General features: G+C 45.4%; 2 protein-coding genes across 11 annotated transcripts in view; one reads left to right on the top strand and one right to left on the bottom strand.

The window, feature by feature from the left end:
* SERHL2 (serine hydrolase like 2) overlaps positions 1–18,253 on the bottom strand; it is a 27,164-nt gene extending 8,911 nt beyond the window's left edge. Inside the window, exons 1-5 of one of the 7 annotated variants that reach the window (XM_083698748.1) lie at positions 18,023–18,253; positions 3,303–3,452; positions 1,944–2,057; positions 872–913; positions 651–670 (exon numbers count right to left, since the gene is read on the bottom strand). In XM_083698748.1, coding sequence (XP_083554874.1) covers positions 651–670; positions 872–913; positions 1,944–2,057; positions 3,303–3,450 — 324 coding nt within the window. In that variant the 5' untranslated portion in view covers positions 3,451–3,452; positions 18,023–18,253. Of the gene's footprint in view, positions 1–650; positions 671–871; positions 914–1,943; positions 2,058–3,302; positions 3,453–6,053; positions 6,634–18,022 lie in introns of those variants that run through there. The other 6 variants (XM_083698746.1, XM_083698745.1, XM_083698747.1 and 3 more) reach the window with 6 other exon arrangements.
* LOC310825357 (suppressor of cytokine signaling 1-like) overlaps positions 17,055–23,938 on the top strand; it is an 11,833-nt gene continuing 4,949 nt past the window's right edge. The window contains exons 1-3 of one of the 4 annotated variants that reach the window (XM_083698815.1): positions 17,055–17,810; positions 19,361–19,413; positions 21,766–21,876. The gene's annotated coding sequence lies outside the window, so the exon portion shown is untranslated. Of the gene's footprint in view, positions 17,811–19,232; positions 19,414–21,724; positions 21,877–23,938 lie in introns of all 4 variants that reach the window. The other 3 variants (XM_083698813.1, XM_083698814.1, XM_083698812.1) reach the window with 3 other exon arrangements.

Genomic DNA, 23,938 nt, shown 5'->3' with positions numbered 1-23,938 from the left:
CCCTTCTATTCCTACTTCCCCCACCCCAAAATTTTATCCTCCACCCCAACTGAGTCAGCATTGTGTGGCCACTTAATTCTCATTGGGCTATTGGGGGGTGTTTCTTGTTTTTCTCTTTTCCCTCGTGCCTACGGGACCACCTCTCTCTCTATGTCCCACAGAGGAACTTACGGTCTTCAAACATCTTGGAGGCTGTGGCTCCGATCTGGTGGAACGCTCTGTCACAAGAGACTAGGGCCCTGCGGGACTTGACATCTTTCCGCAGGGCCTGCAAGACAGAGCTGTTCCACCAAGCCTTTGGCCAGGGCACAGCCTGACCCCCTCCTTTGGCAATCCTCACAGAACTCTAGCCCAATGGTTGCCATTAATTTGATTTTAATTTATTTTATAATGAAATGATTTTAGAATGTTGTACTATTTTATTGTTGTTAGCCGCCCTGAGCCCGGCTTTGGCTGGGGAGGGCAGGATATAAATAAAATTATTATTATTATTATTCTAACACACTTCTGCACAGAATTCTTCCAAGCCTTCTGATATGTTCCTCTTGTGTATGGATGGTGTTGTTCTTGCTACATAATCAGTGGCACTCAAACCCTGAACACTGGAAATAGAGGGAATAATGAAAATGCCCAGATAAGAATATACTCACCATGCCTGCAATACTCCCACCTGTAGGAAAGAAAAGGAAGTCGGGTTTATATGAACACAGAGTATGAACCACAGTGACCACCCATAAAATCCAAAGGGTATAAACTGACCAGCAATGAGAGAACAGGACCATAATTTGATAAGTGAACAAACAAGGAAGGGGGGGAAGGAGGTGATTATGTGTGAGAAACACCAGCTTCCTCAGGGACAAAAGTCACTTACCCAAACTGTGGCCCATAAGGGTAAACCGATTCCATTTCATTGCTAAAAAAAAAAAAAGAGCAAAGGAGAGGCTGAGTTAAGACCAGATAGCCCAGGTTTCACAAGCCCCCAAGCAATCGGCAGCATTACAATACAAACATTAGCCACATCACGGCTCAACTTAGTGCTTCTAGATGTTTTGCACAACAGCTCCCAACAGCCACAGCCAGCACAGCTGGAAATCATAGTGCAAAACATCAGGAAGGCACCAGGTTGGGGAAAGCTAGTGCAGGCTGTCACAGGCAAGAGACAGGTAGGTAGCCATGTTGGTCTGAAGCAGTCGAAAAAAATTAAAAAATTGTCCAGTAGCACCTTAGAGACCAACTAAGTTTGTTCTGGGCATAAGCTTTCGTGTGCATGCACACTTCTTTAGATACTTCTTGAATCTGAAGTCCCTCTAAAAGGGAATGCCTGATTGAGTTCTTTGATAAACAGGCAGCTAACAAGCTGCACAGGAAGAAATGGATGTTGGGAAATTGGGAAATGGTTAATGCTGCAATAGGAGCTAATCCCCTAAATTGCACAGGGAATGTTCATAGAGGCTCAGCTCCAACAATGCACATTTCCTACAACAAGGCTACGCCCTATGAAATGCGGCTGTGCTTTAGGATCTGAGAAGGGCATTCACAATTATTAACTTGGTAACAATTTGCCTTCCACAACTAAAAAACAGGAATGATGTCAAAGCTCAATGCCTACTAACCGGTTTTACCAAACTAGATTAAGGTGAAAGGTTTACACCTACTCTTGAGAATTGCTACACTGAGAATTTACAACCTGTAAAACTGTAACTGTATATATGCGCCAGTTGTGACTAGTGTTTTATTTTAGAGGCTTTGGAGCCTGTCTAATTAAAGCAAGGGCTGCAAAGTTTTATGCCTGGCCTTGAAAGTGCGTTGGGGAGAACTTGCTGGCTTTGGCTGATCAGGAAGTGTGAAAGAAACTGTCTTGACTGCAGCCAGGAGAAATATAGAGCCAGGCCACTGAGAAATTCAAACTGCCTACAGGCTACAAACAAATCCAACAGGCTCACCTGCTGCTACTCTGCGCACATCACCCACATAATCCATGAAGTGATAGATTGCCCCAGGTGGGCGGTGGGATGACAGGCCGTGTCCTGCAAGATCAATGGCCATGTAGTAACAATCTGAAAGAGAACAAAGGGAAGGGAAACAAGTCAGGTGCCAAACCACACTCCTCTATAACATACAGTGGTACAGTGGTGCCTCGCAAGACAAAATTAATTCGTTCCGCAAGTCTTTTCGTCTTGCGAGTTTTTCGTCTTGCGAGGCACGGTTTCCCATAGGAATGCATTAAAAATCAATTAATGCGTTCCTATGGAAACCGCCTTCAGACCAGGTCCGGGGACAGTCTGTCCCCCCGACCTCTTCTGAAGGCCGGTGGGGGGCGAAAGTCTTTGCTCCCCCCCCCGCCTGCCTTCCCGGGACAGCGGAGACTTCTCCGCTGTCCCGGGGCGGTCTTAAAATGCTGGCGGGCGGCAGCGAAGCCTTCGCTGCCGCCCACCAGCATTTTAAAATTGCCCCGGGACAGTGGAGGAATTATCCGCTGTCCCGGGGTGATTTAAAAGCCCCCGGGAAGGCAGGCAGGGGGGACAAAGACTTTCGCCCCCCACCGGCCTTCAGAAGAGGTCCTGGACCTCTTCTGAAGGCCGGTGGGGGGCGAAAGTCTTTGCTCCCCCCCCCCCCCGCCGCCTGCCTTCAAAAGCCATCCGGGATAGCGGGAAGCGCTTCCCTGCTATCCCGGACTGCTTTTAAAATGCTGGCGGTCGGGAGCAAAGCCTTTCGGCCCCCGCCGGCCTTCCTGGACCTCTTCTGAAGGCCAGAGGGGGGGAAAAGGCTTTGCTCCCCACCGCTAGCATTTAAAAGAGGTCCCCGGAGATTTCCCTATGGGCTTTCTTCTTGCGAAGCAAGCCCATAGGGAAATTCGTTTTGCGAAGCGCCTCCAAAACGGAAACCCCTTTCGTCTAGCGGGTTTTTCGTCTTGCGAGGCCTTCGTCTTGCGGGGCACCACTGTACCTCGGGTTACATACGCTTCAAGTTATATACGCTTCAGGTTACAGGCGCTTCAGGTTACAGACTCCGCTAACCCAGAAATATTACCTCAGGTTAAGAACTTTGCTTCAGGATGGGAACAGAAATTGTGCTCCAGCGGCGCGGCAGCAGCAGGAGGCCCTCTTAGCTAAAGTGGTGCTTCATGTTAAGAACAGTTTCAGGTTAAGAACAGACCTCCAGAATTAATTAAGTACTTAACCTGAGGTACCACTGTACTACAATTTCATTGTATTAAGTTACTTGTGCACCACAACTAACTATTGTTAGCCAGCTGTTCAAATAAAGGAATAAACAACACAGGACCCAACGACGAATCCTACCTTTGGGGAGTAAGGGGATGAGCCTGTTGAAAGTGTTTGCATTGTCCAGCCACCCGTGCAAACAGAGGACAGGGCGGCCTTGTGGAGATCCCCATGCCTTGGCTGCGATGTGGCCCCAGGGGACCATTAACTTCATCTCTGAGATCATGTCTGAAATGAAACAACAGAAGCGTCTCCTGGTGCTGATAGTGTTACCAGAGAAGGCAGTCTCACCTATGTCTCATAACCACTGGACACCAAGGCTGATCAGTGTGGCATAATGGTTAGAGCGTTGGACTATGACCTGGGAGACCAGGGTTTGAATCCCCAATCACTGGGTGACCTTGGGCCAGTCATACCATCTCTCATTGCAGGATTGTTGTGATAATAAATTGGGGAGGAGAACTATCTGCACCACCTTGAGAGAAAAGGTGGCATATAAATGTAATAAATAAACAAACAAAAAGTCGATAAACAGATTCTGGGCCCGTGCATCCAGTCACTGAAACAAATATATCAGGCAGCGCTGGTTTGTCTGGCTGGCTGCCTCTTCCCACCCCCTTCAGAAAGATTGTAAAGACTGTGTTTTAAGGCAACATTTGCTAGCGTGCTACCCTCCAGGTGTTTTGTAATGGCTGGGACTGACAGGAGCTGTAGTCCAAAAGACCTGGAGGGTGCCAGGTTAGTGGCGGCTGTTTCAGGGCATGCTTTTAACATTATCTCCCCACCTCATGGAACCGAGGGCTTCATGGTGCTACAGTTTCAAGTCATTCTAGTTTTTCAGCATCTATTGTTTGCGATCATTTTATGAGCCCTTATTGTGTATGATATACACTGAAATACTCCCCTTTTTTCCTTCCCCTGGGAGAAAAAAAAGAGGGAAGGGTGAATAAGAGAAAGCACACAATGAGAAGTGAACTGACAACTGACCCTGAACTCTCCCCTCCAATGGTACAATTGTCTTAGAATGTGGTTGCTCCACTCGTTACACAGCACCACCGGATTCCATAGCACTCTGGTCAAGCATAGTTTCCATTTGGTCTTTGCTCCTGTCCGGCTTCTGGTCCAGTAGCAGGGGAGGGCAGAGTGACCCTGCTATCATGGTTAGATCAGAAGTTTGGGCTTGCAGTGATGCAGGAATGAGGGACCCATTGGGATGGTCTGCCCCTATGGATATTTGGAACCTGACAATGATTAAGTGCTTCTTGACTCAGTGAGTTTCTGCTGCTCTTCCCCAAAGTTCCAGAAGCTTCTCAGCTCATTGCCAGGCAAGGAAACATACAGAAGATGATGGGCTTCCAGGATTAGCTTAAGGCGAAAGGCTGACCCACTACACCCCAACAAAATGTCTCTGAGCATGTCAGAGGTGATCAAGAGGAATGGTGCTTGCCTTTCCTGCCTCAGCCAACATGAGCCATCATTCTTTTACACTCACCCACTGATGGGGGCTACCAAGTCCAATAATAATAATGATGATAGTAGTAATGATAATGATGATGATGATAATAATTTTATTATTTATACCCAGCCCGTTTGGCTGGGTTTCCCCAGTCACTCTGGGTGGCTTACAGCAAATACAAAAACACAGTAAATTGTTGCTAGTGACATCTACATTATGGGATGCTGATGACATTTCACAAGTCTCAATATTCAGGGTCTTATTCTGTTTGCAGTGCAGCCTTTGCACACCACTGGTGCGCACACACACCACAAACGCCATTAGAAAGCAAAATTTATTGCACAATTAACCATTTGGAAGGCTTTTCAAGGCTGCCTCAAACCAAAGCCTGGCATTGAGGTGGAACCTTTAGGTGTCTGTTTTGCCCAGGCTCACCACTCCCTTCCCACAAGAACCAACGTAGGTGGGAAACAGGACCCCTGTTTCAAACACCCAGTACATTTATGAGCACAATTCAAAGTGTTGGTGCTGGCCTTTAAAGCCCTAAACGGCCTTAGCCCAGTATACCTGAAGGAGCGTCTCCACCCCCATCGCCTGGACACTCAGGTCCAGCTCTGAGGGCCTTCTGGCGGTTCCCTCCCTGCGAGAAGTGAGGTCACAGGGAACCGGGCAGAGGACTTCTCGGTGGTGGCGCCTGCCTTGTGGAATGCCCTCCCATCAGATGCCAAGGAAATAAATATCTGACTTTTAGAAGACATCTTAAGGACAGCCCTGTTTATCGAAGTTTTTAATGTTTGATGTTTTATTGTGCTTTCAATTCTTTTGGGAGCCACCCAGAGTGGCTGGGGAAACCCAGCCACATGGGCGGGGTATAAATAACAATTTGTTGTTGTTGTTGTTGTTGTTGTTGTTGTTGTTGTTGTTGTTGTTGTTATTATTATTATTATTATTATTATTATTATTCTAAAAAGCAGCCTAAGTGGAAATGGTATTTTTAAGTCAAGGGCGGTATGCACTCCCTCCATAGAGCACAGCTGACATCAAAACTGAGAAACAAGTTTAACTGCAGGTGCCTAAAAGTTACCAATACATATTTGAATCAATGCTATTGCATCAGTACTTATATGGTTATTGTGTAAGAGAGGAGGAAAATGAGAAGATAAGGCAGCCGCAGTTTACCTGTTTACTCGTTGACCTCTCACACCCTTATGCAATGCTGGACACAACATCGGAGGACTACTGACTAACCTACTTTTACTGCACGCATCTGTGCCCGTACATCCCATTAATTTTCTTAATTAAGCTTAATTTCTAAAACAAGCCCACTGGGGTCAGGATTATCTATAAAGCACAATAAAGTTGTGAATCTGTACCGGTGAATGGATCCGGTGGCGAAGGGCAGGGTCGGCCGCCGCTGCACATGCTCAGAGGCACCCTCTTCTCCATTGCGTCTCACACAGAGACCCAGCATAGAATTGTCGAGTCAGGCGCCGTGGACTTTGCAACAAGTTGTGCCGCCCGCGACCTGCCTTGTCGCCCCCTAACAATCCTGAACATTCAAGAATGCGCGTGAAGGGCTCGAAAAGTGTCTGTCGGCGTTTTCCTACTAGAACTACAGAGCTGGGCAGGCCCACGGAGGGGACTTTCTCCCGTCTCCAAAGCTGCTGACCCAGCGCCAACTCTGCCGAGCATTAACAAAGTGGAAGGCTGAAAACTCTGCTTAATAATTAAGAGGGGGAAAGTAACGGCGTGAAAGTACGAGGCACCGGACCCGCAGCAATGATCCGGCCAAGTCACTCACCGCGGGACGCAGATCTCTGGCTTTCAAGCTGTGCGAAGAAAAGCAACTCTCTCCCTCATCTGCAGCTGCCGGAACCAGAGAGAAAGACTTCCCTCTGTGCGGCGAGATGCAAAGAGCAAGCTTGCAGCTCTTAAAGGGACCGGGCGCTCGTTCCTTCTGCCTTTTCCTTGCTCTGGAATTCAGAGAGCGTCCTATGCAACCCTATGCAAGAATTGAATCCTATTGTCAGCTTGTGCATGTTTACTTGGAAGGTAGCCCCATTATGCTCAACGGGGCTTACTTCCAGGTAAGTTTGCACAGGCTAAGACTGCATGGAGGAAATCTCATTGAACATTTCCAAACTTAATTTCCAGTAAATATGATTGCATGGGGTTGCCCTGTAAAATGTAAGTTGTAACTGGGATGTTTGATCCTGACCAGGGGCCTGAAAGGAAGCTGGCTTATGAAATGGTGCAGCAAGGAGCATCATGGGTTGAAATCAGCATTTGTCACTGGTATAGCTTGAAATGTGCAAAATATTTTACCATCTTCGTTTATATATTTCCACTGTTTTGAGCTATCTGTCACATGTACAACTATCTGCCTGTTGGACAGAAGCTGTGTGTATCCAAGGTGCAATAAGACCCTGGCTCTCTACAAATAATTTTGTTCCCTTGAGCCTACGGTGGCTGACCTGGAAAATCTGAGAGGATGGAGGATGAGGCCTTTGGGGATGTTATAGCTATGTCCCACTCCAGGGATGATAGTTCCCCTGCTGTAGGAAAAATAAGGACCCCATGCACCTTTTTAGCTTCCCTGACTGAACTAAACTGCTGCAGTTTGGATACTATCTGTTTCCATCACCGGTACTGAGTAGCCTAGCCTTCACACACCTGGGTGTATGCCTATGCATACACATTGTTATCCCTATAAGCACTGCATCCAAAACCTCAGTTTACTGAGTAGATTCAAGCCGCCTTGTCACAATGAGAGGCATTTTGCTCCTAACAAAATACATAAATTGAGGCTCACAGCTCCAATGGTCCAATGTAGCCTCCCCTGGTGGCCACTACAGGTGAGTTCAGCCTTGAAAGTTGAATAGAATAATTGCTGTCCCGTTATAATTAACAAGCAAAACATGATGGGGAACAGCAGGAGTCACTATGGATTCATACCAGCTTCCAATCCACAGTGGTACAGTAAAAGGCTCCATTCTCTTGTTTGCAGCAAAAGCCAGTGAAACATTTTCATGTGGCCGGTGAAACATTTTCATTTCTGAGCTGGAGTTGTAGCTGCCAGCTTTTTTCTAGCAGTGCCCTGGCCTGCTGCCTTTAACTGTTGTGTCATCAGAAGCAGATGAAATGAGGAAAATTGGCTTCCAGGTGGAAAAATCAAAATTGGAAACAGAATTGTTAGAACTTAAAATTAAGAACTTGTCAAAGATGTATAACTTGCTGTTGAAATGGAATACGCAGAATGAAACGGTTAAATCAGCTATGATTAAGTGGGCACAAGATATTGGTCATAACATTATGTTTGCTGACTGGGAACAGTTGTGGACCACCGGCATGAAATTTACGGCATGTAATGCCCTAAGAGAGAATATTATGAAAATGATTTACAGGTAGTACATGACCCGTCAAGCTCGCAAAAATCTACCATTTGCCTGATAATAAATGTTGGAAATGTAAAGAAAATGAAGGTGCATTCTTTCACCTTTGGTGGACGTGCCCAAGGATTAAGGCTTTCTGGGAAATGATATATAATGAAATGAAAAAGGTATTTAAATATACCTTCCTGAAGAAACCAGAGGCCTTTCTCCTGGGCATGGCCGGCCAATTGGTGCCAAAGAAGAACAGAACATTCTTTATGTATGCAACAACAGCAGCAAGAATACTCATCGCAAAGTACTGGAAGACACAAGATCTACCCACTTTGGAAGAATGGCGGATGAAGGTGATACACTATATGGGACTGGCAGAAATGACTGGCAGAATCCGAGACCAGGAAAGAGAAACGGCGGAAGAAGATTGGAAGAAATTTAAGGACTATCTTGGGAAATATTGCAAAATTAATGAATGCTAGAATGATGTTGGTTTAGAAATTAAGTGGTTTTCAGCTGTAATGATTAAGTAAAAAGAAAAGAAAGGTTGAAAATTAAATGAAAACTAAGGGTGAGGATTTGCTGAATTAATAATTAGAAATTGGAATACAAAAAGGGGAGGTATGAGGAGGTCGGGGAAGTAAGTTATAAGAAAATAAGGGAATGAAATTTTACTTGTTTTTAAACTGTTTTTAGTTTTGTATTTTTTATATTTGATATGTCTTTTTTTGTTTGTGTTGTATTTTTTCTGTATAATTTTTGAAATGTTAATAAATATCTTTAAAAAAAAACAGAAGCAGATGAAATGTCCTCTGCTTTTTGTACATGCCAGGAAAAGCAGCTTTACCTTCTGAATTCCAGTTGGCACAGAATTTATGGTAAGGCACATCAGCCTGGCCAGAACGAAGACTGCAGATCAGTGTGGAAAGTAGTAATTGTTTCTCCTGTTCACATTTGTTTAACACAAATGCATGGTTCCCCACAATATTTGAGAGGAAATTGTGACAAGCAAGGCTCTGGTACAAACACAGCTCTAGCTTAATAGTCCATAGAAACATCACCTATCAGGCTTAGCCGGCAAATAATTCAGAGGTTGCCTGACATTGAATCAACACTTTAAAAACTAGATCAATCCTAGTAAAATTCATTTGCAAAGATTATTTTGAATGGATCAGGTGTGTGTGCGGTATTTAGCAGCTTTCCCATGAGACCCAAGTTCCACTAAGTCAATCAGCTCTTAGTGGAACTCGGACCTTACTGGAAAGCAATGAATACCACACACCTCTTCATTCAAAATAATCCTAGTAAATGATTTTTACTGGACAAGCTGAATGATCTAAGCATCACATCATCAACGAGGGAATCAATGTTCATTTAAGGGAACAGGCTCGGAAAAGTGAATGTAATATACTTAACAGATGGAGCATCAGATTAAGCATCAACAGGAAATCTCTTGTGAAGCAACATCTCCTGCATTCAGAGCCAGCCTTACCCTTAGCCAGAGTGAGGCAGCTGCCTCAGGCAGCAGCTGTTGACAGGCAAGGAGCAGCAGGGAGGTGATAGAGAACAGAGTTGCAGCCTATGTGTTGCCTCTTGAGAGAGCCCACTGCCCTCAGGTGCAGTGAGCCACACTGATCCACTGAAAGGACTGAAGTAAGATGAAATTGTCATTCCAGTCAATGTACACACATGCCATCCTGTCCATCTCAGTCACCAAATATCGTGAGCTGTGTTCTATATATGTGTGGTGACAGGGAGAGAGAGGAGGAGGGAGGATGGAAAGGTGTTGGTGCCTAGATCCTGCTGCCATTTCACGATTCTTACTATATTTTAAAAATTTAAACAACTGAACAGGCCTCAATAGGCATAATCATCCTTCAGGCAGCAATGCTGTATTTAGCACAAAGATGGTGAACCTCTGGCCCTCCAGATGTTGAACTCCAGCTGCCATCATTCATGACTAAGGTGGCCAGTGCTCAGGGCTAACACAAGGAGGAGTTCAATGATATCTTGAGGGCTACAGGTTCTCCATCTTTCATTTACCACATAAGGAAAACCTGTTGGATCAGGTCAATGGCCCATCTATTCCACCATCTTGCTCTCATAGTGGCCAACCAGATGCCTGTGGGAAACTGACAAGCAGGACCAAAACAGGAGCACTCTCCCTTCTTAGGAAGGTGAGGGAGAACTTATGAAAAGGCAAGTGCCTATTACCTCATGCTTTATTCTATTTACACATTGACACTCCTGAACTCTTACCCAAAAAAAAGGGGGGGGGGGTAGAAAAATTATAAGAACCATAAACATTATAATATAGTCTGTATTATCTCCAAAATGTCAGAAAATAAAACTGAATTCCCTGCATATGTCTAAATAAAACACATTGTCTCCTGTGAATAGAGCTATTCAGTGCAGGTTGCCCTGAGGCAATACCTGGTCTGGGCCTTAGACTTAACAAAAGAGTGTGGAAAGTTTGGTGAGGTGTTTCCATGGTAACTTAATTATTAAAGCATTTTCCCTGAAGTTTTCTGAATGGCTAACAGAGGTGCTGCCAGCTTTGAGGGGGCCTTCGGCAAGGTGCTTGCTTGTCCACGGCTTGTGCCCCACTTTTTGTTTTTACCTGGAGTAGTCACCTGCGGGGGCGGTGGTGGTGGGAGCACACTTTTGTTTCTCCTTTCCTGGCTAGTTGGCTATTCAAGGGGGCAAGGCTACCTGGCAGCACTATACTGGGAGCCTCCCAAAGTGGCTGGGGAAACTCAGCCAGATGGGGGGGGGTGTATAAATAATAAATTATTATTCAATTATATTATTATTATTATTATTATTATTATTATTATTATTATTATTGCTGTATTATATTATATTGTTTTAATTAGTGTTTTTATAGTTGTTCTGATTTTAAGTGGAGTGCCCTATCTGGGTGGATGGAGCAGCCAAGTAATTTCATTGTCCCTGAGAGGGGGCAATGACAATAAAGATATTATTATTATTATTATTATTATTATTATTATTATTATTATTATTATTATGATAGCACTATCAATGTGCATGGTGCTTTAAGTATTAGCGGACAAGTCCCTACGCTGAGTAACTATCAATCTGAAACACAACAGAAGGGAGATAAAACAGGGAAGGACATGAAGATAGAGGTTTCCAAGTCTGATGAAGGTGGTCCTGAATTCATGCCTTGGTCAAACCAACAGTGGGCATTCAGAAATACATAATCTGCTGCTAGAGAACACTAGCTCAGCTCCATTGTGTTTTTGCTTTCCTATATTGTCTCTCACTCTACAACTTGCCCACAGCTGACCATCAAGACATTGCAAGGCCAGTTTCTCTTCTGCATCCATCCAGACTGACCTCTTCTGTGTGTTTCTGCCTAGCACCAGACTTACACATACCCAGAGCCTAGAACAGGGGTCTGCAACCTTTAAGACAAAAAGAGCCACTTGGACCCGTTTCCGGGGAAAAAAAATAACTGGGAGCCGCAAAACAAGCCAAATGTAAATAACCACACATTCTTCCCCTTCCCCCATTCTCTCTCTTTTCCCTGAGTCTATTTCAGATAGCAAAGAGGGGTATGGTTCCTCTCATATTCCTTTTTTCGCAAAGCACCATGTGCATAGAGGGCATTATACAAATTAATACATAGAAAAGTGTCTGTCCCTCCCTGCAGTTCAACTCCCTCTCTTTTTACTAACAGCACATATCCATTCCTTCTGCTGGTGCAACTTTCTCATCATTTCTACATAGCAGCATTTATAAACCAGTGCCAGAGAAACTGGGTGAAAGGAAGGTGAGAGGGAAGAGATATGAATATTTATGTGTGTATATGTATACACACACACACCTACACAATTACAGGTTTGAAGCCAACTTAAAATAAAAAGAGCTGGTAAGCAAAGAAATCTGTAGTGCTTTCCATGGGATCCGGGGACATGTCAGCTAATACTCTTCCCTTTCTTCTTCATTTGATTGTCTCTGCAGCAAATCTCGAGGGGGAAGGGAGAAGGGCAGGAATTGCATAGGCACGAGAGAATGGGGGAAATCCCGCATGCAGGATTTTGGTGCCTAACAGCCCCCCCCTCCCTCTGCAATTGCTCTTGTGCTCCCCCTCCTCTCCTGCTGGCTACCTCTGGACCCCCTCCTCATCACTGAGTAATTCACCCCTTCCTCCCTGACAGGGAGGGCAGGCCCATTTTGTGGTTCACCTCAGGTGCTCTCCCTCAACTCGGCGGCAACTCAGAAGCAAGGCACGGAAAAGGATCCAGAAGCACCCCCCCCACACACACACAAACACACACAAAAACCCCGCCCCGCCATTTCCCTCAAGCGCGCTCTCTCTCTCCCTCACCTCAGGTGCCTCGCACACTGGGCTGAGGAGAGCGTGGCCTGGGTGGGCGGCTCTCGATGTCGCGCGGCACCTAAGGGCGGGCTGCCGCAACGGCGAAAGCAAACGCGCCTGCATGTGGCAGGTGCCGGCGGTGGCAGTGGCAGCTGCGTCCACCTGAGGAGAGAACCGTCGCTGCGCCCTAGCACACCTTCCTGCCACCGCCCTCCTCCTCTTCCTCCTCGCTCCCTGCACCATGAGGGAAGAGGCGCCGCCGTGAGCTGCTCGGCCGCTTCCTCATCGTCCTCCAGACGAGGCATCCCCCTCGCCGCCTGTCCTACCCCGGGGGAAGCTATGAGCCATGAAGCCGCCTGGCAGAACTTCCCTCCGGCGGCAGAAGCAGCAGCAGCAGCAGCCCTTCTGCGGCCGCCGCTGCCTCCTCCTTCATCCCAGCAGCCGCCACTTCTCGAGCTCCGCTGCCGCCGCCGCCTTGCTTTGCCCGGCTCGGCTGCCCAGCTCCATCCCCCTCCTCTTTCTGGCGCTTCTGCTTTTCTGCTCAGGGTCCCCGAGGACCTGCGGAGCCGCGGCAAAGGTGTAAAAGAGCCGCATGCGGCTCCGGAGCCGCGGGTTGCCGACCCCTGGCCTAGAACCTCTCTACAGTATTGAGAATGAGGAACAGAGGTTTTTGTCCATAACTGACCTTGGACCACCCCCTCTCCAAATGCAGCACGATTTCAAAAGCACTTCTATTGACAGATGCATTATTGGACTGGCTTTTTCAAATACTGGCTTAGTGCAACTCTGGAATTCACGAACCTTTGGACTTTCATACATTTTTGGACAAACTGGTCCATAGACACTTTGCCTAACTTACTCCTGGAAGCCACTGTTTGGTGATGACTTTGCACCACTGTGCTCCATGGTGTTTTCTTGCTACAATCTGGGAACATGAACTTCATTTGCCCTTGGATTTACCCTCTCATGGAGGATCCCCGTTCTCTCTTCTGCTGAAGTGCTTTTGACAAATTGCAAGGAAGGAAAAACTAACCAGCACCCTCTTCCCCTCTCAATTTCTCCCTCTTGTCAGTGCTGCCAGCTCTCACCCTTTTCTCTCCATATACACTATACTGCATTTGGCTCACTGTTGCTTCCCCCTCCCATCTGGAATAGTTTTCAGTAATTGATCTTGCAGTTGCTCCATGAATAAAATCCCTTTTCTGGAAAAGCACTGATTTCCTCTTTCCCTCCCAGGAATTGTACAGGATACCCTATATTACTGAAACTACAGAGTTCCTTGTGTGCTCCTACTGATCTGGTTAAACCTATTAGTTTTGGGGTGCCAGCTGCACTGGACTGACAGGAGTCTGTTCTCAGGCACAAATAAAATATTAAGAAAAGCAAAGGTTTCCGTAACAATCATCTGGCATCACAATGACATCAGGTGGCACATTTTTGCCCATGTGGCCTGCAATTAAATTGGCAAAAGCACAGCCCTGCGCTTTGCAAGCACTGATGATCAGCTGATTGTTGGGGCTTACAAAGCACAATATAGGGGCTTTACTTGGGGTTTTGCAAGTCCTTTTTCTGCTCAGCTTTACCTGCCCTATAGGTAAAGGGACCTCTGACCAGTCGTGACCGACTCTGGGGTTGCAGCGCTCATCTCGCTTTATTGGCTGAGGGAGGCGGTGTACAGCTTCCGGGTCATGTGGCCAGCATGACTAAGCCACTTCTGGCGAACCAGAGCAGCGCATGGAAACGCCGTTTACCTTCCCGCCGGAGTGGTACCTATTTATCTACTTGCACTTTGACGTGCTTTCGAACTGCTAGGTTGGCAGGAGCAGGGACTGAGCAACGGGAGCTCATCCCGTCGCAGGGATTCAAACCGCCAACCTTCTGATTGGCAAGTCCTAGGCTCTGTGGTTTAACCCACAGCGCCACCCATGTCCTATACCCAGTGCTTTTCTTTGGGGGAGGGAGGGGGAAATGTGCCAGTGCTCACCACGACGTTGTTCCAGTTAGTGCTACGATTTTGACCAGTGTAAGGAGGGAAAGGTGCAGGTACTGTGTATCCTTGAGTACCCCCAGAAATACCTGACTTAATACATGATCACTCTGGCACCACAGCAAAATCCCACCAGCCGCCTGGGTCCCAAATGGGCTTCCTATCTGAAAATAAAAGTAGGTTTCAGACATGTCTAGGGACATAGGGATCAAACAAGCATGGTAACCCATTTGGACAGGGAGAAATGTGTGTCATGGGCTTTGGTTCTTTCTCCACCAGCATCAAAAAGGAATCACTTTCCTGGAAAGCCTATGTCACAGTTCCTTAATGAACTGGTTTTGTCCTAGAGGAGGAGGGGAGGAGCTTCTGTGAAAAGACCCACTAATCTGCTTCCTGGCAGGAGGAAAATTGGCTCAATCTTTCACTTACCAAAATATAAGGATTCTTAAAGGAAGCAGTAAAGAGAAAGATGTAGTATAAATCTACTTATTAAAAAGAGCTACAGCCCTCTTTCCTTTTTTAAACAATCCCAGATATAAAGCGGTGTTACAATTTTTAATGAATATATTCCAAATAATATTTGTTTGGAAAATGTTACAAGCAGTGGGGTTTTTTTCTGGAGGTACTCCAGGGTATACAGTACTGGCAGCTCCCCCCCCCCAAAATGTTAAAAGTGCGGCATTTATTATAACAACCTCATGATGAGTACCAGCACCATATACACTGGTTACAAGCATATTTCAGGTGCATTGTATTTCAGTATTATTTTGAGGTTTCTAGCTTTTGCTAATTTATCCAGAGACTCAAAATCCTAGGCAGCAATGGCACAAGTAGGGTAGAAACATATGGAAACCCAGAAACCATCTGATGACTCAGGAGGATTGTTTTGTCTCCTTGGCAGGTGCTTCTGTCAAAGCCTTGGTTGATCTCTGGAATCAAGAAATGGCCTGGGTGGTTGACAGAAGGTACTCCTGAGCACCCCCACCCACCAGGCAGAACTTGGGGTGATTAAATGGTAGGTATGATGGAGACTAGAGATGGAGAAAGGAGGCTTAGACTAGAGTTTATGTTAGGACCTCTTGTGGTAATGAATTCGAGTTTGACTATGCACTACTTTCTTTTGCCTGTTCAGAATATTCTAACATTCAGCTTCACTGGATGGTTGTGGGTTGTAATACCGAGAGGGAGAAAAGTTTCTCTCTGCCAATTCCCCCCCCCCAACTTCCTGAGTCCCTGTACAATTTGATGCAACTTGGATGTCACAGTTAGAGCAAATCCAGTGGATGGAACTTCAGCAACCACATGTCATGAATACTTCTCAGTTTGTGAAGTCCGATGATGTGGAAAGGATACATAGGAGGTACAAAGTCAACTACCCGCAAACCTCATTCTTGTCTGCTCTCGATTGCTACCAAGAGCACTTTGGGTCACTCTGGACTAGTGTTCCAGCTGCATCTGTTCCTAGAGGAGTCAGATCTATCTAGTGCCAATTTTCTAGGAAAAAAGGTGCCAGAACTCTCCATGAACACCTCCCTTGTTTTCTTCGAATGACAATGGCACCCACCTGAGAGGTGCCGGAGCTGATTTTTGGCTGAAAAAGAAGCCCTGGAGCTATCCATGGTGACACCCCCTTCTGTTCTATCAAGACCAGATTACTGCAATGTGCTCTACATGGACCACCTCTGAAAAACACCCAGGCATGGGTCACTGGCCCAGAATCTGATAGTATGTTACCAGGAGCTAATTCTTGGGGAGGGGGCACATTGCACCTCTGTTAGAATAGTTGCATCAGCTTCTGGATTGTTTCCAGGCACAATTCAAAGTGCTGATTTTTTAACCCTTTAAAGCTGAAAACAACTTGGGTCCATTATATTATTCTATTTATTTTTGCTTCTGCTGCTGATTTTATTTTTGATTGCTACTAATATTATGGTAATTGTGCTTTTAATGTTACTGTCTGCTGCCTTGGGACTAGAGTGAAAAGCAGACTACAAATACTTAAAATGCTGCCTTCTCCCTTATGAGCCTCCCTGCTCTTTAAGACCAGCAGGGCAGCCTCTTCACTTGGTCCTGACCCTGGCTGAGCGAGCACATCCAGCAGGTACATAGGATAAGGTGCTCTCTGTGGCAATAGCAACAGTATGGAACTCTCTGCCTAGTAAGGCTTGACTTTGCTCTGGCTCTGATGACCTGTCATATGGTTAAGAAGATATGACCTTCCCTGTCCTGCCGCTGCCCCGATTCGTTTTTTTAGGATGTTGTTGGAAGCCCCCTGTTGAGCATTTAAATAAAAAAACATTGAAAGGTGGGCTAAAAATACGTGGGCTAAAAATACAGAGTAGTTAATAAATTTATTTAAATTGAATTAATTTATCAATTGACTCATTAAAAAGCAAACGAGTAAACAGCTACCGGTTTCTAATCCTTGGCATTAAATTTGCTTTTGTAGCTTGTAGGACTTTGCTTGCCACGCTCTGTAGCAGCCTCAAGTGCACAGAGCATCAGGCTCTAGGACAGGTAGCCTTGGGCCAATTGCTCTCTTCACTTAACACAGGATTGTTGTGAAGATGACAAAGTGTGTGTGTGTGTGTGTGTGTGTGTGAGAGAGAGAGAGAGAGAGAGAGAGAGAGAGAGAGAGAGAGAGACCCTGCATGTTGTTGCCTTGGAGCTCCTGGGAGGAACGGCAGAACAAGAGAACTCTGCATTGTACAAAATTAATGGAAGTTTCTCAGATGGGGCTGGAACTCTTGACGGGCCCTGCTTCAGCGCCGAAATCCGTGCAGTGGAAATGCTAATTATCAACTGGCGGTCATTAATGCAAGCATTTCCCCTCAATTCGAACATGTTCTTTTGATTTTGCATTAATGGGCACCTTCTGTTGCGTCACACGGGCGGGGAGAAGAAGCGGAGTAGGGAAGAAGAAGCCCCCCCCTCCTTTGCGTTTCTGAGTAAGGGGGGCAATTGCGAGTTGTCCCTTAAGTGCCCATTCCTGGAACGAGGAACTTGGAGGCCGGTTCCTCGGGCAGCGCGCAAGCTTCCCGCACGCGACGCGCTGCAAAGCTGCTGCACCCCCCGCCCCCCCTCCGCCGGGAAGCCCGCGCGCCGGGAGCTGGAGCTGGAGCTGCGCGTTGCTCTCGCTCGGAAGAGCTCCGCAGTTTCCAAATCTTACTCTTCCTTGTCTTATTTTTTTAATTACTCGATTGGGGGGGGGCGGGACTTTTTTCTCCCACCCTTCACTGCAAAAAGAAATCGAGAGGTTTGGTGGGGGTTTGCCCCCATTAAGCAGCCAAAGAGAGGCATTCACAGTTTTGCAAATTGAGTACATTTTTTTCTCCATGCTCAAACCTTTCAGGGTTCTCCAGCAAGAGGAAAGCCAGCGAAAAGATTCGCCTGCTTTGTAACAAAGTGCAATGAAGTAAGTACGCAAAGTTCCTTTTGTGTTTTTTTGAGCTGCTTCAGGGAAGGGGGGGCGACTGAAAGCGGAGTTTTTTTGGGGGGGGGCTATAGGGAATATCTGGTTCCCCTACCAGTTAAGCCACCGACGTCATGAAGGTAAGAGCCAGACTGAAGCTGCAAACTTAACCCCACATACCTGGGAGGAATCCCCATTGAATTCATAAGACTTACTAGAGAGTAGCCGTGCTTAGGATCCGGGTGCAAGCAAGTTATGTTTGAGTCTCCTTGAAATCGAAAGTGCTGATGTTAAATCCTGACTGGGACCTAAGTTCAATGGACTTAGACTGGATCCAGCCCTATATCTATAACTGACAAAACTGGCCGTTCTCCTAAGTGTTGCTTCTGTTTTCCCGCGCAAGGCTTTCGGATCGCTGCCGAAGCACGCAAACGGTGCGCCCGGCTCCCCTCCCGCGCCCGGGAGCCCGCGGAGTCAGCCGCCAGTCCCGCAGACAAAGCGCTCGGCTGCCCGGGCGCCGCCAAGGCAGGCAGGAATGCCGCGGAAGGATCCGCAGCTGGGACCAATTAGTGTGTGTGTGGGGGGGGTGTTCCTGCGAGCTGATCTGGCGGCGGGAACCGTGCGGTGGAAAGAGACCTGGTTCCCCCCTTCTGTCTCCCTCCCCCTCCGATGGAAAGCTGTGCTGTTAGTTACCCCTGCCTGCTTCAAACGGGTTGTTTGAGTCACATCTCGGGAAGGAAGCAGTGGCTAACCTCAAAGCCTTTTTTAATAGCTCCTGGAGATGAAGAGAGACTGCAGAAGTAGTTAAACAAGAACAGATGTTGGTGTTGCAAACACCGTGCCCTTGATTTAGAAGTCCGGACTTGATTTAGAGCAGCTAACCCTAGAAAGCTGTAGAAATCTGGTGGCAATCGCCTAATCAAGAAGAGCCCCTGCAGGATCAGGCCCAAGACCAGTCTGGTCCAGCCTCCTGTTCTCGCAGTAGATAACCAGATGCTTATGGGAAGCTCACAACAAGTAGGGCCTGAGTGCAAGAGATACTCCCCACTTGTGGTTCCTAGTCATTGGGACTCTGCCTTTGGTATTGGGCATGGCTAGGCAAACTAAGGCTGGGGACCGGATCCAGCCCAATCACCTTCTAAATCCAGCCTGTGGATGGTCTGGGAATCAGCATGTTTTTACATGAGTAGAATGTGTGCTTTTATTTAAAATGCATCCCTGGGTTATTTGTGGGGCATAGGAATTCGTTCATTTTTTTCCCCTTCAAAATATAGTCCAGCCCCCCACAAGCTCTGAGGGACAGTGGACTGGCCCCCTGCTGAAAAAGTTTGTTGACCCCAGGAATTGAAGATAACAGCCATTCTATCTTCCATGGATTTGCCTAACTCTCTTTTAAAGCTGGTGGTTATTGCTGCATCTTTTTAGGAGCCAATTCCAACATTCAGCTTCATTAGATGGCTGTGGGTTCTAATACTACAAAGAGGGTGAGAGAGAGATGCTCTGTGTCCACTTTCTTCATCCTCTGAATGGTCTTCCTGGTCGTCTTACCCCAGATGTTTACTTGGAAGAAGGGTCCTTTTTCTTCACTGAGACATATGCCACTTAAGTAAGTATGCATCTGATTGTTGCTTTAAAGTCTTTGCAATGTGACTTAGAACAGTTGGTGTCGCTTCTGTGCATTGTGCTACCACTTCAGGGGCTCCCACTTGGAATAGGCTTGCTAAACCCAGGCTAGTTCACTGGGAGCTCCTTGAAGTTCTTCTTCAAAGATTCAAAAAGCATAAAATTGGAGCTGGATGGGGCGTTGGAGATCCTTTAATCCAGTCCTGTGCTCGGTGCTGGATTTTGTAACAAACGCATCCCTGAAAAATGGCTGCCTAGTTTTATCTTGCCATGCCCTGTTTTAAACACATAATCTGTTTCTATCAAAGCAAGTGTTCATTTGTTGGTCACTTGGAAGACTGCTCTTCAGTTGCCAAGTAATCTGAAAATAATTGTAAAATGCAGGTGCTGTAATATAGGGGGCATTGTAACTAGTGTTTTTATTCAAAATATAATTATATTTTGAAATCTAGGAATTTCTATGTATGGTAATACTGGATTTGTTAGCAAGCTCTTGGCTGTAAGCTGGTACTACTGACTACTACTAAGCTAGTACTAATATTTATGCTGCTTGTGCCTGAGTAATTGCATTATATGACACAAAGGATGGGATCGTTTGGAACAGAAGGTCAGTTACCTAATACTGCTGCTTAGCACTTGGAATACTGTCTGCTGGATGCTATACCTCAAAAGGGCTTTTGTGGAGCTGGAGAAAGTTCAGAAAAGGGCAACCAAAACAGTCCCCTGTGAGAAGTTAAAATGTTTGCGGATTTTTGGTTTAGAAAATTGATTTGATTGGGGAAAGTGTTTTCTTCCTCTCTAGTGAAATTAGAGCTGAATCTTGGGAGATATAGGACGGACAAAAGGAAAGACTTCACAGCACAATTCACTACTACAATGTGACAGTAATGGCTGCCTCCTTGGATGGCTGTAAAGGCTCCTCCTAGTCAGGATAGCTCTGTTACCTCCAGTAACGTGCCTCTGGATACCAATTTATTGGGGAACACAAAAAGTGCCATTGCAGCCATTGTTCAAAACATCCTTCGCTTTTTTCCTTAAAATGTGCTGTATTGTCAGTATTTTTTGTTATTTTATCTGCATTCCTAAAATGGTGTTCTAGTCAGAGATGCTCTATGTGCTCCAAAGTGCTTCCGCCCCATTAATGCGGGGGCAAGATGCTAGGAAGGGTTAAGGGAAGGGTGAGATTTCTTGGGCATGAATTTTGAGGGAGTTCTCCCTTAGTAAAAGATATAATTTGGAGCTGCTATGTTCTGTGTTCCTGTGTGGAAAAAGTGGGGTCATGTGGATTTACGAAGTTCGGACTATATCCATTTGGTATAATATTGGTATTTTGAGAGCAGGTGACTAATGAATATGAACATATCTATGTTCTCAAGAGCAGCTGGAAGGTTGCCATATTTCAAAAAGTAAAATTGTTGAGATTTTTTAAAAAATAAGCTTTTGAGGGGAAACCTAACCCAAAAACAGTGATATTTTAAGCTGTTTACGCTGCTTTTTCCATTGCATTGCCATACATCCGGGTTTTCCCTGACATTTTGACTGTTCGGCAAAATTCCCCGGGCACCATTTTTACCCCTGAAAACCAGGACATGTCAGGAATATTCCTGACATATGGCAAGCATAGGGTAGCACCACTTACCACTTTGCATTAGTTTGTAACAAAATCTGGTCAGTCACAATATGAGTGTGAGGTGTAATTTGGTGCACTGTTGTTGGTATTAAATAGTTGTCCAACATAGTCTGATGAGGAGTGCTGCATTGTAACCAAAATAGTAGATCCAGATGCTTTACTCGAATGTTAAGACTTGAAAAACTTAACATTTTGATGAATAAACCATCTTCCATTTTGTTCGGATTGAGAAATAAAACAAATGAAGGTCCTTTGGCTGCATTGGCAACACATTCCTATAATGTTCCTGTTCGGTCACAGAACTGATGCATAACCCCAAAATTCCTGCATTCCTACCTTGTGCATTGATGCCAGTGGCATAAATTAATAAGTCCAAGGTAGCATCTTTCCTTAAGTGTGGAGCCCATGCTTATCTTTCTGTAAGGACAGCTGACCCCATTCTGAGTTTGAAGTGGTTGTATAGAACAGATTACTGCCTCAAATAACCATGATTAGATCTTCATTGCTGTTTTATACTTATAATCAAATGTCTCATAACATTGCAAGATGTGATTATTTCAATCACATAATTCATTTATAATAATTACTTGTAAACTAACTAAATTAAAAAAGGTAACATGCATTTGGAGGTGCTATCGTTTTCTCTCTCTGCCTTTTTAATCAGTGTGAAGATATCACAGGCTTTCTCTGGCGGTTTAATTATAGACTGGCAGCCGCTCTTCATGGCTATACTTCGTTGGGGAGCTGACAGTCTGTTAGCAGGAAGAACCTCTCATACGAGTTTGAGTCAGCACGCTTCCAAGAACTGCTTTCAAGGTACTTGATAATGCATGTTCTCTCCTGTTCTGCTGTGCTGCTTTCTCCCCTAGTATCTCTTATGCTTTTCGATGTTTGCAGCTTCTATATTTTAGGCCCTCTTATCACTTTTGCTATTTGTTTATTTTTTAAAGTATTTATGTACCGCCCTATCATAGAATATCAGGATAGGGCACAGCAACATAAAAACTCAACACACACACACGCAACAGTGCAGAACAATAAATTTGCTAGCTAAGATTCTTCACCTTCACAGTTTGGACTTTCAGTTTCATCTTTGTGTGATAAGATGCCTCTCAGTTGGCAAACTTCATTTCTGCTCCAGTCTAGAGTCAGACTTTGGGAGTTACTTTTTTGTTTGTAGTATCAGGTTCTCTCCCCGCCCCTGCAGCCCCAATCAGGAGAGCAAATGGGGAGTACAAAAGCCCCAGTTCATATATAACTGTTCTTTGTGCCAGTCATACTGTGCGACAGGAATTGATTTTGCAGCGCAGCCCACGTCTACTCAGTATTTGCAGCTTGGTCAGAGCATGGCCTCTCTCTCTTTGCTCTTGAATTCCATAATTTCAGCAACTTTTTTCACATCCCTAAGAATTAATGCACTTCTGGGTCAGTTCCCTTATAAGGAGAGAATACTGGAGAAATTGTGTTTTTTTTATTGCCGTGTGTGAAAAGGAACATTTTCTCAGAATCACAATCCTTATGTAGGCAAAATGGGAGATAACAGGAGGCTTGGGGGGAAACCAAGTTTTGCAAAAGTACAAAGAAACTTTTTGGGGTGGGGAGAATGGCTCCATTCATGTCAGCAGGCTAGGGGAAACCCATGCTTTGCAAACATGCAAAGCAACTTTAGGGGAAAAACTAAAAGAGAAAAAAATTCTTCAACAACCCAGTGAAGATGGAGCGTGTTCAGTGGTCACAGGATGGTGAGTATATGTGCATGGAGTGGAGGAGGGGAAGGAGGGTGGTGGTAATAGAATGGAGTATCCTAGAAAAAAAACTGTGGCTGGAAGGAATCCTGAATACAAACTTTTCACACGGCAACATTTTGTTTTAGGATCTACTTCTATCTGTTCATTTACAAATATGCAAGGTGGGACGAGTCTTAAGTTGAATCTGGATTGATTTTGCAACTCCTCATCACCACTCTAGTTTGCTTTTTGCCTACCAGCTGCAAAACTTGGAACTCTTTCTCTTACTCCTAAAATTCAAACTGTTCTCCATCCTTTGGTGTGTGCACACAGAGACCACTGATTTCAGACTCTGCCCTGAGCAATAGTTGTGACCTTTGCAGTGCCCTTGAGTAGGCATGAACCATCAAAAGCCATAAAAGAAGCTGTCTGTCTGTCTATCTATCTAATCTTCTTTTGATGCCCCACAAAAGCATTCCCCTAACACCAGGATGTGAATATGTTTGCTTTAGATTCCACTCCAGAGATTCTCTTTTAATTTTACATCAGTATTGCTAATGGGCTCACATTGTTTCCTTTTTAATCCATCTCCCATGTTAAGAATATCTCAAAAATATAATCCCTTGTAGTATACTATAGGCTAGGACAAATGGTGCAAGAAGCCATTTTTCTTTTCCTTTCTCTGAAGCTTATATCCTACCTTCCTTCAAGGGGCTCAAGGTGTTATATACATGCACAATTTATCACATTTTTCCATGTATAAGACAACCTTTCTTTTGATTTTTTTGTGATAAATTGAGGGTCGTCTTATACACAGGTTAATATGCTAAGTAAGCGAGGGCTGGTGCTGCGGCAGTAGCAGGGAAATGTTGGAGAGGGGGCTGCTTACCCGTTCTTCCCAGCTTAGGAAGAGTATTTGGTGAGTGCCAGTATGTGGTGTATTACGGCACCAGTTCCGTCAGCCAGAGTGAGGGATCACCGAAAAGCTGCTCAACAGCTCAGCGAACTTACAAAAGAAGCTCAGCAACTGTTGAGGGTTCCAAAAAATAGGGGTCGTCTTAAACATGGGGTTGTGTTATACACGGAAAAATACGGTATCTTCAAAACAACCCTGTGAGGTAGGTTAGGTTGAGAGACAGTAACACACTGAG

The sequence above is a fragment of the Podarcis gaigeae genome, assembly GCF_964106915.1.
Source record: "Podarcis gaigeae genome assembly, chromosome: 10".
In the NCBI taxonomy this organism is placed as follows: Eukaryota; Metazoa; Chordata; class Lepidosauria; order Squamata; family Lacertidae; genus Podarcis; species Podarcis gaigeae.
This window is presented reverse-complemented; position numbering and strand designations above follow the sequence as displayed.